The sequence below is a fragment of the Macrotis lagotis genome, chromosome 3 (assembly GCF_037893015.1).
Source record: "Macrotis lagotis isolate mMagLag1 chromosome 3, bilby.v1.9.chrom.fasta, whole genome shotgun sequence".
NCBI lineage: Eukaryota > Metazoa > Chordata > Mammalia > Peramelemorphia > Peramelidae > Macrotis > Macrotis lagotis.
In genome coordinates, this window is record NC_133660.1 from 279,433,345 (window position 1) to 279,451,523 (window position 18,179).

General features: G+C 47.6%; 1 protein-coding gene across 1 annotated transcript; it reads left to right on the forward strand.

The window, feature by feature from the left end:
• Positions 1-13,725: 13,725 nt before the first annotated feature.
• On the forward strand, positions 13,726-17,536 carry FGF4 (fibroblast growth factor 4). The gene is made up of 3 exons (XM_074227616.1): positions 13,726-14,023; positions 15,371-15,474; positions 17,214-17,536. Exons 1-3 carry the CDS (start codon positions 13,726-13,728, stop codon positions 17,388-17,390), a joined length of 579 nt encoding a protein of 192 aa, XP_074083717.1. The 3' UTR covers positions 17,391-17,536.
• Positions 17,537-18,179: the final 643 nt, after the last annotated feature.

Sequence of the window (18,179 nt, forward strand, 5' to 3'; positions counted from 1 at the left end):
ATTGATATACAACTTTTATCAGACTATTCACTACCATGGGGAGGGGAAAAATGAAAAATGTGAAGCTCAAACTTGCCAGGGGATGAATGTTGAAAAAATTCCTTCACATGTAAATGGGAAAATTTTTAATAAAGGCAAAAAAAATAAAGAATTCATTCATGAAGCTTAAAATCAGAAGAGTGGGTAGAAGGGGATCACCTGTTCTTAGTAGACAGGCTGGTAAAGAAGCCTGGACTCAGAAAGACCTGAGTTCAAACCCAGTTTCAGACACTTACCAGCTAGGTGAGCTTGGACAAATCACTGAACTTCAGTTCGCTCCTGTTCCTTCATGTGTAAGGTGGGGATAATTCTAGCACTGTTCTCAGGATGACTGTGGGAATAAAATGAGAGATATGAATTGCAAAACCCTTTTTAAGTCTTAAAATGTGATATGGAAATGTTAGATAATATCATTAGTAATACCTGAGAAACTTTAGGCATAAAATTCATACTACTACCTGCCTTATATAACACTTTGTTGGAGGTTTGCAAAGCCTTTTTAGGCCAAGGAAAACAAGAGTCCTTCTCCCCTCTACCTTGGTCAGACAACCCCTAGAGGACTGTGTTGGGTTTGGGGGTATTTGTGAAGAGGCAAACCAGGAAGCTGTAGGATTGTGGGGTCTCAGAATTCCAATCTATGATTGGGAATGGGTCTTAGAGTTCAGCTTGTACAACCTCCTCATCCTACAGAAAAAGAAACTGAGGTTCAGGAGGTCTAAATTTCTTGTCCAAAGTCACATAGCAGTGTAGGGGGTAAAGGCAGAATATGGACCCAGAATCTTCCCATTGTACTGTTCTGTCTCTCTCAGGAACTTCAAGATCATATATAAGATATGTTTAGGCTGGGGAAGAAAAGGCATGAGAGATGGGGTGGGGGTAGGAGATGTGAGAGCTATTTTCTGGCATTTGGAGGCCCATCGGGTTGAGGAGTAATGTATCCTTATCAGATGCTTTTCTTGGCTCTAGTGGACAGACTCAAAAGCAAAAATGATAGAGAATGAAATGGAGGAATTGTTTTGGGGACGACTCTCATGCTATGAGAACTCTCCAACAGTGGAATGGACCACCATGGGAGGTCGTGGATTCCACTCCCCTGGAAGTTGTCGAGAGTCTCCTTAGTCTCCTCGGGATTGGCTGACTGAGGAACTTCACAAATCTGATGTTGGGTGATAAATAACCAAAGTGGCCACCACACCCCTGCTACACTTGGGCAGCTGGACAAGGCTGATCAAGGAACTCCCTACTGGAAGAGGGAATCTAACATGATGGAGGGACATTTCAGGGTGGGGAGGCTCCAGGCTCCAAGGAGGAGGAGGCATGGTAGCCATGTCCATAAAGTAGGGAGCAAAGCAAGGAGGAGAATCATTATTTCCATAAAATCATTGGTCAATCCCAGATCAGCCAAGTGTTAGTCTCTCTTGAGATGGCCAGGGTTCAGGTTTAGAGCTGAAAAGGGACCACCTATAAGGCATTTCTTGTTCAGTCTTCTCATTTTGCAAGAGAAGAAACTAAAGTCCAGAGATGGAATGAAGTTAACTAAGGTTGTGCAGATAGCAAGGGACCATTCCACTGAGGAATGTCAGAACAGAATTGGGTCTCAAATGACACCTAAATTGTTCTAGGTTTTTTCCCCCTTGCTGGTAATCTAGAATGTTAGTCTTTTCCCCAAGGACATTCCTTAGGAATGCACTCATCTGTGAAAAAGGGGTAGGTGGATAATAATAGCCCTGCAACCTCCATGAGGTTGCTCTAAGTATTTGAAATGCTTTACAAAGCTGAACACTCCATAGAAATGGTAGATATTATTACAACAATGTTAAAATGGAAACTTAAGCCCCAGGTCTATGATTGTCTCCATTTCTGATGGAAGTGGGTAATTTGGCTACGTCAAAGGTGAAGAGGCAATCAGAGTTACTCTTCCCCCTCCAAGGCCCACAAGGACTTCAAGTATTTCATATTTCCAATTATTTTTTACTCACCCTTTGTAGAACCCTCACAGATTCAACGAGTATGAGAGGCCTGTATCGAGCTCTTATGGGAAGAAGCTGGGGCCCCTTGTTTGACCTAGTTTTCAGGGAATGACCCCTGGACTTGGGGAATCTATTTTTAAAAATCTACCATATGGCTTCTGCTGAAATAGTTTGAAGAATACCCCAGAATAGCAGGCTGGGTTTGCAGTGGTTTAAAAAACCACAACCCAGGGTGAAGGACAGGCACACACCAGCCTCCCGGCTTCAGAAAGTGCTGTGTATCTACCATGATAGCTGGCGAGGCAAACGCTGGTGACTGTACACTGGAATTCGCAGAAACTGTGATAAAATCCCACAAACTACTGACCTTGCTAAATCACAAGTGTGCACAAACGTACAGATGTGGCACCTCAATGATTTCAAGATTTGAGATGGAATCAGTGAGGAGAATCTCTCCACAGGTCATCTCACAGCATCCTGTAACCTGGGAAGTTTAATCCAACAAGCATTTATTATATATTATGGTCTGTACAGAGTGCTGTGAATAAGAAAACAAAAATGAAACTGTCCTTGTCCTCAAGGAACTTACACTCTACTAGAAGGAAGCAAAACAGACATGACATGAATCCACAAAGTAATTTCGTTTGTTTATTCATTTGTTTGTTGGAGTGAACTCCTTAATGGAGTCTTGATGGGAGCTAGAGGAGAAGGGAGGGAGAAAATTACTCTTAAGTCTTCATGAGATGCTGCAGCCAAAATTTCACCCTCTTGTGACTACTCTTCCACTGGTTAACTTCCCTGGGTGCAAGCTGTTCTGAATCTCCAGCCTTAGGATGTCTGCCGGAGCTCCTGGCTGGCTCAGGCTTCAGGAGCCCAGGGGCACCATTGCCAAGTCATCCATGGGACTGGTGACTACTTTGAGGTTCTTAACAAAGCAAGGCAAATCAGAGGCAATATGGGGCAGTAGAAAAAAACAACCCATAGAATTCTAAGAGACAGTGAGTTCCCTAAGAGCAGGAAGTGGGGTGTGTGTGTGTGTGTGTGTGTGTGTGTGTGTGTGTGACCAAACATCAGATATGTGATGTTCCTCGGTCAGCCCACATGCACATGCACCCAGTTCCTTGTAGTGTTTGCAATATAGCATTGTAGTTCATTCAGGAAATGTTTGTTGATTGACTGACTGACTGATTGATTGATTGCCTTGATCCACCCAATTGCTAATGTCTGCTCCCCCTATCTTTCATTTTATTGTGCATAGAGGCAAGAGTTTGAATCCTTCCCTAGGCATTTATTGGCTGGTTGTGTGAGTTTGAGCAAATTGCTTCACCTCAGCCTGGAGAGATTTGCACGAACTGATGCTGAGAGAGACGAGCAGAATCAGAAGAACACTGTACACCCTAACAGCAACATGGGGGCGATGATCAACCTTGATGGACTCGCTTATTCCATCAGGGCAGCCATCAGGGACAATTTGGGGCTGTCTGCAATGGAGAATCCCTTCTGTATCCAGAGAAAAACTGGGGAGTTTGAACAAAGTCCAAGGACTATTTCCTTTAATTTAGAGAAAAAACCTGCTATCTTATTGCCTCATCTTGCTATCTCTTATGCTTTATGTTTCTTCCTTAAGGATGTGATTTCTTTCTCATCACATTCAGTACCATGGGAACAATGTAAAGACTGGCAAATTGCCTTCTGTAGGGGTGAGGGGAGGGAAGTAAGGTTGGGGGGGGAAATTAAAACTCAAAATAAATAAAATCTTTAAATACAAAACAAATTGCTTTACCTCCCTGAGCCTCAGTTTTCTCATCTTTAAAATGGGAATCCTAACTACATACATATAGTGTCTCCTGCTAGATTTATAGAATATAAGTTGCTTGAGAAAAGGGATTAACTTTCCTTTGTAGTTGTATCCTTAGCAATGTAATAAATGCTTAATAAATGCCCAACCAGACACAACTTCATAATGTGGACCTGGGTCTTCCTTTCCTTCCTTGGGGGTAGGTTACTTCCATTCTCTGGAACTCAGTTTGTCCTTTTATAAAAGGAGATGCTTAATTTGACTAGGAAGCTATCGATTTCGTCTAAAAGGACAATTGAATTTAGAAAAGTTTTATTAAATTCAAGTTAACAATAAAAAATAAGAAAAATTGTATATTAGAGTTAGAATGATTGGAACAAGGGGTGACTAGGTAGCGCAGTGGATAGAGCAGTGGCCCTGTAGTCAGGAGTCCCTGAGTTCAAATCCGGCCTCAGACACTTAATAATGACCTAGCTGTGTGGTCTTGGCAAGCCACTTATAATCCCACTGCCTTGCAAAAACTTAAAAAACAAAAAATGATTGGAACAGATGTAGCAGACAGAAAATTGAACGTAGCTGAAATCAATTCTCCAAAAAATGGGAGCCAGACAAAAAATAATAGCTTTGTCCCCATCTCTGAGAGGAGGCCATAGATTTATCAGTAAAACAATTGGAAGGAAGTCTGGGATCCACATGCCTTTAGCAGTAGTTCTTGTTGTGGGAGAAGCTAAGGCTTGTAGAGAGCTTGAGCTGAGAAGTTTTGAACAAGAGAAGGACTAAGACCCCAAGACCAGGGCACAACCAGCATGTTTAAAGAGAGGAAGAGTTTGAAAATATGGGTCTAAGCTTCCATACCAACCAACTGGGTGACCAAGCCCGTTGGTGGCCACTGTACTTCCATCCTGTGGGACAGAGAGACCTAATTTCAAAAAAGAAGTTGAGAAAGGGCAGAATAAAATCTCTGAAGAAAAGGTTGGGCTAGACTATGGATATCTGAGACCCTCAGTGGTCACTCCTTTAAGCCCACTGATGACAGTCTCTGGGGTCTGCCTTTGATCTCTGTGTGCTCAGTCAAAGCCCATTTTCCCAGATAAGGGATGGAGGCTGACCCTTAGGTAACAAAGTCAAAGACTCAAAAGTTAATACAAAAGACAGCAATAAGACCCCACAAACTGCCTTTCAGCCCCCCCCCCCAAATCAGTTATTTTGATGTCAACTCTTTTAATGAAAAACTTTATTCCACAGCTAGTCTTTCTCAAGCCAGAGTTTTGTTAACACTGCTGTAGAAGAGATCTGGGCATCGCAGACCTTGATCAAAGTCAAACTTATGTATCAAGTCACCTTAGAGACCATTTAACTTATTCATCCAGATAAGAACCGTATAGTCCAGAAAACCAAGTGACTAATCTGAGGTTACAGGGGTAATAAATAATAAATCTGAGATTTAAAGTCAGATTCTCTGACTCTTTTCCCAAGTCAAAGGAAAAACAATAAAATGATTTCAATAAGATGGGTTTTTTTAAATTCATTTCTTAGGGTCCTTGAATGTGATATATGCTATCACAGTAAGGGTCCGACCAGTCCTCAATACCCTCTTATTTGATCTCTGATAGATAAGCAGTGTAATGAAGAGAGAAATTCATTTAGAGCCAGAAAATTTGTGTCTCAAAGATTGGTACCACTCCCTGGGAGCTGGGTAGCCATGGGAAAATAAAGTTATCTTTTCTAAGTTCAGCGCCCTCATCCAAAGTATGGAATTAATAATACTTTGAATTTCCCACTCCTTAGGTATAAAAGAAACAAAAAAGTATTGCTTATTGAGCCACCAGGTGGCACTAAGACCCACTAGCTGGATGAAGATCTGGGTTGGTCTGTGTTCACCCTGGAAGTCTGCACATTCACCTTGGGTTGGAAGCCCTGGGGTGGGGGAAATTCTCCCTGATTTCCAGAGACTCAATGACTATTTATCCCTCAACTCATTTCTTTCTTTAGGAAAGTGCCAGTTCATTGTGGAGATTTGTATGGATCTGCAGGTATATCTAATTTGAACTTAGCTCTGAGCCCCCACTCACTAGTGTTTCCTTTCAGGAACATACTTCATTGATTTGTATGCATCACAATGTCATTGAACTAGATGATACTATAAGAGGGATCCTATAGATATATATATACTTTACAGGTTGCCTAGTATAGCCCCCTCATTTTACAGATTAGGAAACTAAAGCCTGGGAGGATTATATGAATTTCCCAAGGTCACACAGGTGGTTAACATCAAAGACAGGATAGAAACCAGGCCCTCTACTCCAGCACCAATGCTCTTCCCCTGTACCATGTTGATTTCTATTTATTTTATTTCAGTGACCACTATTCATATGATCTTAGCATAATGGAAGAAGCTCTCCACCAAGAGTGATGTGTAGGTTTGAATACTGTCTTCAGTATTTCCTGTTAGCATAGAATCAATAAACAGGCGAATAATATGAAACTAGCACAAAATGACTCCCTCTTCAATAAAGCATATCATGAGCTCTATGATGACATTGAATACAGTGATGTAAATCACAACCCAATTGTCTCTAGTCCTTTCATAACCCCTCCTTGGGGAGGGGGGTATACCCTATCTTCTTCTTCTCCTCCTTCTCCTTCTTCTTCTTCTTCTTCTTCTTCTTCTTCTTCTTCTCCTCCTCCTCCTCCTCCTTCCACCTCTTCTTCTTCTTCTTCTTCTCCTTCTTTTCCTTCTTCTTCTCCTCCTTCCTCCTCCTCTTCCTCCTCTTCTTCTTCTCCTTCTTCCTCCTTCTTCTTCTTCTCTTCTCCTTCTTCTTCTTCTTCTTCTCCTCCTTCCTCCTCCTCTTCCACCTCCTCTTCTTCTTCTCCTTCCACCTCCTCTTCTTCTTCTCCTCCTCCTCCTTCTTCTCCTTCTTCTTCTCCTCCTCCTCCTCCTTCTTCTTCTCCTTCTTCTTCTTCTTCTTCTTCTTCTCCTCCTCTTCTTTTTTCTTCTTCTCCTCCTCTTCTTTTTCTTCTTCTCCTTCTTCTCCTTACTCCTCCTCTTCTTCTTCTCCTTCTTCTTTTTCTCCCTCCTCCTCCTCCTCTGTATTTTCATTCTGCTTCTTCCTCTTCCTTCTTTCTTTCCTCCCCACCCTTCTTCTTCACAATATCAATCATTCCATTGGATAGTCAAAAAGGAACACATATCCCTCCTCTCAAGAAGGTTACATGTTACTGCAGGAATACAACATGTATACAATGTAATTTCAGGAATGAACACTCACCAACAAGTGGAGGAAGGGAGATCAGAGAAAGTTCCATAAAGGAAATGGCTTTAGAGCTGAGCCTTGAAAGATGACAAGAATTATAAAATGTGGAAGGGAGCAAAGAACACATCCCAGACCTGAGGACTGGTTTGTTTCAAGAGCAGAGGCAGGAGTTTGCTTTCTGGGTACAGTTAGAGATGTGGAAATCATAAAGGAGAGTACTATCATCCCCTAATTGAGCTTCACATGGACATAACCACTTTACCAGGGTCAAATGTCTACATAGAACAACCACACAGAAAGTGAAATAAGGGGTCATTGACCCAGCTATCTCCAAACATCTGGATATTTGCCACCTTCCAGACCAATTAATCGATATGCATTGGGGACATCACTGCCCAACCAGACACAACTTCATAGAAAGGCTACCTAACATGGACCTGGGTCTTCCCTTCCCTCCTTGGGGGCAGGTCACTTCCATTCTCTGGAACTCAGTTTGTTCCTTTATAAAAGGAGATAGTTAATTTGACTAGGAAGCTATAGATTTCCTCTAAAATCCTATGATCTGTGTAATTCAGTTAGATTGTGTCTCAGTGAGTCCACAATTCATATGAAAATTGAAAAACTCTGTCAACCCAATGTTTGTTTTGCCTAATGGTGACCAAAGAAGCCCCAAAATGGGTTGTCAGAGGTCCCAAGACTTTCCTGCCTTGTAGCAGGGATGATTCAGCAACTTTAAGACTTAGTTCATCAGGAGAACTTCCAAAACTTAGAGCTTCTAGAAATGGTTAAATGATCTCTAGAGCATAGGGCTCCTGCCTCTTGAAAGATTTTGAGTAGAGGTGGGATATCCTCTGGTTGGGTATGGTACCCTGGGCCTTTTTTCATTGGGATGAGTTGACCTTGAGATTGCTGAGGTGCCCTTCAACTCTGAAATTCTGAGATTCTGGAAAAGATGCCCTTTCCCTCTCCCTTGACTTTTCTGAAATAAAGAGACTATTGTAGCATTTCCCCCTTGTTTTCTACTGTTATAAAAAAGGAAGTTGAGCTGAGAAAATAGTTGAGCTATTTACAAATTTACAAAGCATGCCCCTTCCCCCTCCCCAAAAGATCAAATGTTGACATTTTGTTTGATGGACTGCCCCAAAAGGTTTCCGAGGAGGCTGACTGGGAGCAAAGGGACTGGAACCTTCCTGTTGGTCGTTGCTTCCTGATATAAGTGGAGGATTCACTGGAGAAGGGAGAGATTTGAGGCAGAGAAACAGATCAATTAGGCTCCTTCAATAATGAAGACCAAAATAAATGGGAGATTAAATTAAGGGTATGGCTGTGTGATTAAAAGAGAAACAAACATGATATGTCAACATTGGAAGCTCCTTGAGGGCAGCAACTGGTTCACTTGTTTTTGTGTCTTTGGAGCCTAGAACAGAGGTCTCATAAATGTTTGTTGGAGTGAAGTGATTTGGTTTGTGATATGGGCAACATAAATTCATGGAAGGGGACTATTTTCAGAAACAAAGCAGCTATCTTATGTGGACCCTTCTAAATAACCCTCCTTCATTAGGGTTTGGGTAAGTGGTACATATCAGAGGTCTTGGTACTTGAGTCATAGCTTATCATAAACTCATAGAACTGGGACCTCCACCTACTTGAAGTTTCTTAGGAAAGGGGGAACCTCTGTCCCTCAAGGAAGTTCATTGCATCTGAACAATTCTCTTGGGAAATTTAGATTTTAAGGGAATATTTCTTTGCTTTATCCCCCCCCCCTACTGTTTCAATTGCTCCTAGCTCTGCCCTCTTGAACCAATCAGAGCAAATCTAATCCCTCTTCCACCAGACAGCCCTTCAGACAGCAGCCATGTCCCTGCTCCACCCCCCTCACAAAACTAAGTCTTCTTTTCTCTGGACTAAATAGTCTCAGTTCCTTCAGCTCTTCCTTATATGTCAGAAATTAATCCGAGATTGAAAACTCTAACATTAGCATCTCTCTTCCTAGTTTTCTAAAGCATAAAATTCCAGCCTGTTGCTCCTCAGACTTGGACAGTGATGGTAGCCCAGACTTTTCATTGAGGGAATCAATTAATAGTTTCTACCTCAATTACTGGGACTCCCACATAAAACTAAGGACTCTATGGAATCAGACAAACAAATTTGTAAGCTAGATGCCTATATGTAAAATGTATTATGATTGGTTAAAAAGAATAAGCTATGACTTGTAAGACTTGGATAAAAATAGCTACTTTAGAACCAGAATTCCCACATCAGTTCAGTGGAGTGGTGGAACAGCCCTTAATATGAAAATTCTTGGATGTAGGAGAGAATCTCAGTCTCCCCTCTCTCTACCACTCAACCAAAGGAAACCTTGTGATCTTCAGAAGGTTGAAAGGTTTGGGACTTCCCAACAGTGAAGATAAGACTGTCCCCAAGATAGCAGTGACTGATGACAGGGTCTGCATTTAGGTTTGAGAAAACAGTGTATGCAGCTCAGGGAATTTCATGAGGACAACAAAGGGAGAAAAGGGCTTCCACTCATTCAGGAGTTAAGAGCTACCTCCATTGATGCACATGCTGTCTAAGTCTTAATTCACTTTTTTTTTAGGTTTTTACAAGGCAATGGGGTTAAGTGGCTTGCCCAAGGCCACACAACTAGGTAATTATGAAGTGTCTGAGGCTGGATTGAACTCAGGTACTCTATCCACTGCACCACCTAGCTGCCCCATTGAATCCACTTTTCATTAGATTCTGAATTACTTGGTAAAAGTATGTCTGTCCTTCATTCTCAAAGACCATTACATCAGGGAGGTGATGCCATGACAGGCAAGGAAATTGGATTTGAGTGAGCAGTAACTGTGCTAAGTCACCAGCCTCACTTTCTCCCCCAGAATCATCTATCTCCAGTCACCAGATATGAATCAAGCAACTGGAGATGGCCCTGGATGGGAGACAACCAAGATTAAGTGACTTGCTCAAAGCACACAGCTAGAAGTGTCTGAGGCCAGATTTGAATTCACTGTCTCCTGATGATTTCAGGGCAGGTGTTCTAACCATTGCACCATCTAGCTGCCCTAGAAGTATGTCCCAGACTTTGAGGGGAGGTGGATATTTTTCTACCAACTGATATTACATCTCCTTAGTAAATTCCTCTTACTGAGAGTTAATTAACTCTGTCTGGCTAATTGATCCCAACTGATGATCTGTGAGAGAGTACACTGGTGGAAACTCTTTAATGACAGTAGCAGAAAACCTCCTCTAAGTTGCCACTATAATCTTGAAAAGAAGGATCCTCTGGGGACCCAGTCTACCAGTCGGAGTGGTGGTTGGGAGTTGATCTGTAGATGGTGAAAATGTTCATTAGAATAAATGTAAAGAAAAAAAGGTCATTGAGTGATGGGGGCCAAGGGAAAGTCTAGAAGTGATGGAAGAGGCAGATAATATTTTACCTCAACCACCAGACTCAGTGTGTGGGGGAGGATGGAGTCAATGAGATAGAGACACAGCCAGAGGGTTGCAGTGGCATTCTGGGAAAGCCAAGGTTCAGTGAAACCAAGGATCTAGTGGAATGAGAATGAGAAGGAAAAGTCCAGAAGGAAAAAAAAACAGTTCATTCATTATGGAAAGGGATTTCCAGAGAGCACAGTGGATGATGTGGACAGAGGTGGGATAGAGCATGGGTAGAGTAGGCTTGAGGAGGGTGGAGATAAGAGAATGAGATAGGGGATTGGGAGAGATGGAGTCACAGGTGATGGGAGCTTGGGCAGTAATGGCTGGTAAGAGATGCAAAACTCAATGAATCCCAAATATAGATGGACAGTCCCCTGTTTACTTTGCCCTTCACTAATATTCCACCATCCCACCAGCTGCAACCTTCATACCAGGGTTGTGGAGAAACAGACACAACCTTAGGTCCACTAACTATGTGTAGCCTTCTGAGAGGGAAGTGAACTGCATGCAGCAAGCAAAGACTCCTGGGAACTCAGGAACCTTCTAATATCCCAGCCTTGGCAGGGGGAGCAGAGATAGTCATCACATAGCCAGTCCTAAGAATGGTCTGGCAGAGATGTATCTAACAAGAAGACTGGTGCCACCCACCCCTCCTTTAGGTCAACTTGACTAGCCTTTGCTCTAAGCTTCCTAACCCCTGATCTCACTTTTTACAGTGGATTTAATTTGTTAATATGTCCTTGCTGTGAGCAAGGCTCCACATTCTATCTTGGGGACCCAGGCTGTGGGGAATCTCAGTAAAGAATGTCTTCTCTCCTTGTCTTAGTCAATTCCTAGCCATCCATGCCCATGCCCCAACTTGTGGCCACCTCCTCCAAGCAGCCTTCCCATCTTCTCTTCCCCACCCCCATGACTCCCCACAAGCTTCCTCTGACCTTCAATTCCAAGATGCTGGGACAATTGTCTTGTATCTTTCATTTGGGTTCTGCCATGTTTATGAGTTCCAGGAGATCAGAGATGACTCTTGCCTAAGTTCTGCATCTCTCCAACCGCTAGCACTGGGGGCTTGGTACACAGTAGGTGCTTAATCAATGTTTGTTGAATGACTGCTAGCCTGAGAAAATGATGGACCCAGCAGCTTCAGTGTTGGGTCCCCGAGGGCAAGAAGAGATCGTTGGCATAGTGTACAGAAGTGGAGGGCGGCTTCCCCACTCAGGTGAGCTCTGCGTTGGTGCAAGGCTAGTCTCTTTTCCCTCCCCAAGTCTTTGCTGGGACTGCAGGGTGTGGGCCGGTAGCGGGCTGTTGCTTCTTGGCAGGAATAGGACCCAGGCTCCTGTAAGGGGAGGAAAAGCCCAGATCACCCCTTCCCCTAATTGCATATTCATTCTGCAGCGTTGGGGGGGGTCCCTTGTCCTGGCGCCCTCGCACCTGTTGTGGGGGGTGGGGGGCCTGGAGTGGGAGTGGGGAAGGAAGTGACAGGGCCAAGATGTAGGTCCATACTGGGGGCTGCCTCCTTCTGCTGCCGGCCACTGGGGGATCTCAGCTGGGAGCTTCCCCCAAGCTCCCCCAAGCTCTCCCCACCCTCACAGGGGGCAGTCCGGATGGGCCAGAGTTCGGACTAGGCTAAGGTGTCCCCTGACGGGCTACAGGTTCTCAGTCACAAGACTCGAGGGGAGAGGGGGGGCCCTTGGGTTTGGGGGCCCCTTTCTCTCCTCGCCTGCAAAATCATGTTGACCCCCAGTTGAGGGAATTGTTCTGAACCCTACAAACTGGAACTCGGGTCGCCTGGAGGCTGCAAAGTGGACATTCCTCAGGCTGCCACAAAGTGGGGCATTGTGTTGGGGCACGGAGCGGGGCCCTGCGGGGGAGTGGGGAAGGGTGGGGGTGGGACAGAGACAGAGACACAAGGAGAGACATCGAGGTAGGAGAACCCGAGGAAGGAGGCACAGGCTAGGGAGCAAAGTAAGCAGAGACTGGGAAGAGGTGAGGGAGAAAGGGGGCAAGGAAGAGACACAGAGACACAGAGACAGAGACAGAGAGAGAGAGAGAGAGAGACAGAGACAGAGAGAGAGAGAGGGAGAGAGAGAGAGAGAGAGAGAGAGAGAGAGAGAGAGAGAGAGAGAGAGAGGTGACAGTAGCAATAGAGAAAGAAAATGAGAAAAGATAAGAAAAGGAAAAGAGAGAGAGACAATATTGGAAAGGAGATTTAGAGAGACAGAGACTTTGAAAAGACAGGACCAAGGAGAAAGGAGAGGAAGTAGAGTCAGAAAGTGGGCCAAAGGGGAATAAAGCCAAGAAAAGGGAAAGAGGAGAAAGGCAGCAAAGGGGAACAGAGGCAGAGAGAGGAGAGGGGAAGAGAGTGTGAGAGAGGGAAGAGGGGAGAGACAATCCGGACAAGAAAGTCAGAAGAAGCGGGGTGGAGGGAGCTGGCCCGAGAGGAACGAAGGCCAGAGTCCCAGAGGCCACCCCAAGGGGGCCTCGGGGCTACCTGCACTAGCCCTTTGGGAAGGCACAGGGGAGCATGGCCCAGCCCGGCTCTCCCCCCTCCCCCCGTCCCTCTGCCCGCTGCTCTCCCTTTTCCTCCAGAGAGGATTGGAGGCTGGGGAGCATCCCGGCTTCTGCTTTGAAGGCTCCCTCCAGCCGTAGGTGGTGATGTAATAGGTGCTGGGGGGATATAAATACCGGTGGCCAGGGCCCAGGAGCTATGGCTGGCTGCTGGGGGAGGCTCGCACCCTCCACGCACCGGGGCTTCTCATCCAAGTTCGGCTCCACTCCCACTGGCCTGTCTCTCTCTCTCTCTCTCTCTCTCTCTCTCTCTCTCTCTCTCTCTCTCTCTCCCCTCTGTCTCTGACTCTCTCTCTGTCTCTGTCTCTGTCTCTCTCCTGGGCTCCTCTCTGGGGGTTCTCCCTGCCTTTTCCTCTCTGTCTCTACTGCCCCATGTAGCCTGGTGAGGGAGCCTCCGGACAGCTCTCTGGGGGCCGCAGCTGAGCCGAGAGCCACTAGCCCCAAACTTTATGACTGGGGATCTCCTAGCACCCGCTCCCTGCCCTCCTGCCCTCAGACTCGCTTCTTCTCTGCTCGGAGCCTAGGAAGAGCCCAGGCCGGGCCGGCGGGCAGGCGGGCAGGCGGGCAGGCAGGCCGGGCAGGGCAGGGCAGGGCAGGGGGGTATTTTTAGAGTCATTGACTGCCTCCAGCCAAACCACGTGTGTCCCCCCTGCGAGCCGGGATGCCTCACCCCTCAGCCTTGCTGCCCGCGCTGCTGCTGGGACTGCTGTCCCCCTGGCCGGGCCGCGGGGGCCCTCTGCCAGCCCCGCACAACGACACCCTCGACTGGCGATGGGAGACCCTCTTCTCTCGCTCCATGGCCCGGCTCCCCGGGGACAGGAAGGAGCTGAACCGAGACGGTGACTATCTGCTGGGCATCAAACGGCTGCGCCGGCTCTACTGCAACGTGGGCATCGGCTTCCATCTGCAGGTCCTGCCCGATGGCCGCATCAACGGCGTGCACAACGAGAACCGCTACAGTGAGTAGCCGCCCCCACCCGGCTTCCCCCCATCTCTCTGTCTCTCTCTGTCTCTCTGTCTCTCTGTCTCTCTGTCTCTCTGTCTCTGTCTGTCTCTCTGTCTCTCTGTCTCTCTGTCTCTCTCTCTCTCTCTCTCTCTCTCTCTCTCTCTCTCTCTCTCTCTCTCTCTCTCTCTCTCTCTCTTTCTCTGTCTCCTCTGTGTATGTGTGTCTCTGTATCTCATCTGTGTCTGTCTCTCGCTCGCTCTCTGTTTCTGCCTCTGTGTCTCTCTCTATCTCTTTCTCTACTCTTTCGTTCGGTCTCTGTCTCTCTCAAGCTCCTTTCCTCCCTCTCTTTCTCTCTCCTCTTTTTCTCTCTTCACAGTCTCCCCTCTTCTCTCCCCGGTACGGTGTCCTCCCCTAGGGGTACCAGCTCCACCGTCGGAAGCATGGTGGGCGAAAGAGACCCCCGTTTCGTGCCTTTGCCTGCTGCTTGTCTCTCACCAGTGCTTCCCTGAGAGATGGGGAGGGGGTATCCGATTCCCAAGCCCCTTGGCCTGAGGGTTGCCTAAGCTCCGGGGTGCCAGCTGCCCGAGGCCTTGGCTGGGGGTGGGGGGCGTGGATGCTATGTGCTAGGCTACCTGGGCCGATTCTAGAAAGTCTGGACAGTTGCGGGGCTGAGGGGGCTGAGGGGGCTGAGGGGGCCTGAGGGCGCCAGGGAGAAAGGAGTTGGCCTGTGGCCGGGGTTCCCGCAGGAAGCCTGGAGGAGTCCCGGGCCGCCTAGGCCGGAGCTCCGAGGCCCACTAGGCGCATATTGGCGCTAGAAGGGCCCTTAGGCACCAATTAGTTTAGTTCCCTGGACTTTACAGACTAATCTCTGGTTCCTGGGGGAATAGAAAAGAAGGGACACTGAGGCCCAGCCTGTTGAGAAGACTCGAGTGCTGACCGGGGCCGCCGGACTCCGACGGCTGCCCATACCCCAGGGTCCTTCCGCCTCCTGAGGAGGGGCACTAGACTCTGAGCTGGGGCCGGGCTTTGCCTGGAGCTCCTGGTTCCTAGAAGTTTCGAGGGACGCAGGCAGGTGGGGGGGCGGCTCTCACTCCCATCCTCCAGCTCGGTTCCTCTTCTCTCCCCTTCCGTCCGCTCTCCCACCTCCACCCCGAGCGAACAACGCAAGCCTCGGGACCGGGTGAAGCCGGCGGGCGCCCGTGCCCCTGCGCGGCTGCCTGGGGATGGGAAGGTGGGAAGGTCTGATGTTAGGGTGGTGCTAGAAGGGGGTCTGGGCTGAGCCCCAGAACCCCACGGGGGCCGGCGGAGCGGGGCGGCGAGCCAACCCCCTCACTTCCCGCCGTCCGTCCGTCCCGTCTAGGCTTACTGGAGCTCTCGCCGGTGGAAAGGGGAGTCGTCAGCCTCTTTGGCGTCAAAAGTCGGCTTTTCGTGGCCATGAACAACAAGGGCAAACTCTACGGCTCGGTGAGAAGCGGAGCTGGGGAGGGAGGCCGGGAGCGGGGGACGTGCGGGGGTCCCCATTCCCAGCCACCACGCCCCTGTCCTGCCCCTGAGGTGCTCAGCAGTCCCCGAGCCTCCGCTACGTGTCTGTCTATCTCTCTGACTCTCTCCTCTTTTATCTGTTTCTCATGTTTGTCTGCTGTCTGTCTTTCTCCAGTTTGTCTCTTACACACACACACACACACACACACACACACACACACACACACACACACCTTGAGCAGTGAAGATATCCAGAAGGGCCCCTAAGCACCCAATTGGTGGGGAGTGGAGGGAGTGAGAGAAGTGGAAATGGGAAGAGCTACCCCCACCACAAATCAAGGGGAAGGAAAGAGGCAAATAGTGGAGGGCACAAAGTGATGCATAGGTCTCTGAGTGATCCTGAGCCTCAGTTTCCCCATCTGTAACATGGGGATAATCATTTGAACTCCTTGCCTGGTTGGGTTGTTAAAGGAAAACCTACAGAAATGGGAGCCCCCTCAACCAGACTGACCCTGTCCGTGGACATGGATGGGATTGGGGGGTGGGTCCCCAAGACCTCCCACATGAACCTAATGGAAGAAAATACATAGCTACCCTCCTTTCTTCTTCCCTACAAGGGAGTCAAACTGCTTTGGGGATTGACACTCCCACTCTGACTCCTGCTCTTTCTCCTTCTGGCCCTTCAACTGGTGGGAATCCGAGCACCTAGGGCTTTAGGAGGAAGGAGAATCCAGCTGACTCCCCCCCATTCCATTTCCCCCACCAGACTCCATGGCTGCACCTGGCTCATGGGCCTGAGAGAGTAGAAGAGTGTCAGCTGAGAAGGATCAGGGAATTGCTTGCAGAGGGGAGAAGGGGGAAGGGGCAGAAGGCAGAGGAATATAGAAGGCCTGGGGAATGGTACTGACCAGGTGTCTGGCCAGCTGCAGAAGCAGCTGGTTTCTGTGTGTGAAGTCATGCTCTGGCCCCACCCCAACTAGACCAGGTGGGCAAAAGTATCTCACCTGAGTGTTAGAGAGAGAAAAGACCTTAGAAATCATTTTAACTGTAATCCCCAGTGTCTGATGACAGATTATATGCCTAAGAAATGTTTACTCACTCATCCATCCATCCATCCATCCATCCCTCCATCCACCCATCCCTCCATCCATCCATCCATCCATCCATCCATCTGTCAATTTATCTGTTCACCCACCTACCTACTATCACCCCTTTTCAGAAGAGTAAACTAAGGCAGGTGAGAAGGAACTAGGGGGCTTACTCAAGGTCACAGGGTTAATTGATTGGGCCAGAATTAAAACCTGAATCCTTTGTCCCTCTCACTTACTACCTATCTTACCTAGGGCAGGTCATTGAACCAGATAGTCTCAGTTTTCTCTTCTGGAAAATGGAGGCTGTGGATGAGATAGGGCCCCTAAACTCCTTCTTGCTTTAAATCTGTAGTCCTATATTTCCTATCCAGGACTGTGGACAGTTCAATCTGAAATAGTTCAATCCAGTCTTTTGGGAACCTTTGACCCTTGAAAGCAGCCCTAAGTCTGATTCTTTGTTAGAATCAATTAAACTCAATCTGCTGTGAAGTCTCTGAGCATGCCCTAAGCCAGACTTTGGAGCCCCTGAGCTGAGCCCATCCTAACTATGGTCCCGAGGGTCTGGGAGGAGCACTGCCGTCCACTGGGAGAGCTCTGACCAACCCCCTGGCCCCCTCCTCTTCCTTCCAGCCTTACTTCAATGACGAGTGTACCTTCAAAGAAATCCTCCTGCCTAATAACTACAATGCCTACGAGTCCCGGCAGTATGCAGGCATGTACATCGCCCTGAGCAAAAATGGGAGAACCAAGAAAGGCAATCGAGTGTCCCCCACCATGACTGTGACCCACTTCCTGCCCAGGATCTGAGCCTCCCAGGCTCTCCCCTCGGGAGGGATGTCAGGGGCAGGGATGCCGGAAGGAAGAGCCGGTTGGACCTTTGGGAAACCAGACAAACTTGGTGCACTTTCAATGGAGACTCTGCGGGAGCAGGTGTATGTAACATAGTTAAGTTAATTATTTAAGTCTGTATATATTGCCACAAATTTATTTATAATTCTGTGGGTGTGTTGGTTTTTTGGAAAAGAAAAGAAATGAACAGAAAAGAGGGAAACCGTCTCTGCTGGGACTTCGCTTCCTTGCCTCCTCCTCTCACTGTTTCTCAGATAATCATGTGCTGCTACTATCATCTGACCAGAGACCGAGGGAGCTGGGTTCTAGACTCCCCCCACCCCCAGGGGGGATCCTCAGATGGCATTCCTTTGTGCTCGCTGCTTATTCTGGCTCCAGACTCCCCTGGACCCTCAGCTGATGGCTGAACCCCATTTGAGCCTGACTCCTACTTAAAAGAAACATATCAGTTTCCTTCTAGTACAAAAAGGATCCCATGGAAGTCCTACCCCACAAATCTGTTTTTAGATCTCCCAGGGCTGACCTTTGAACCTCCAAGCAATCTTCCTCCATCTATTTGCTGGGCAGCAGGGATCCTTCAACAACTCCACAAACTTTAACTCTCCTTTACTGTATGTCTGTCAGAAAGAGGGCCTCTTCTCCAGGCCAGCATAGTAAAATCAGCATGGGGATGGGGGGGACAACCTGGAAAAGGTTTGTACCCTCAACTTGCTTTTTTACCCAGTGCCAAAGTCTCTCCTTTTTTCT

Excerpts from the sequence above, each read along its gene's own strand:
- FGF4 (XM_074227616.1), top strand. The coding sequence starts at position 13,726 with ATGCCTCACCCCTCAGCCTTGCTGCCCGCGCTGCTGCTGGGACTGCTG. Across the intron at positions 14,024-15,370 it reads GCACAACGAGAACCGCTACA|GCTTACTGGAGCTCTCGCCG; the intron begins GTGAGTAGCCGC and ends CGTCCCGTCTAG. Across the intron at positions 15,475-17,213 it reads AGGGCAAACTCTACGGCTCG|CCTTACTTCAATGACGAGTG; the intron begins GTGAGAAGCGGA and ends TCTTCCTTCCAG.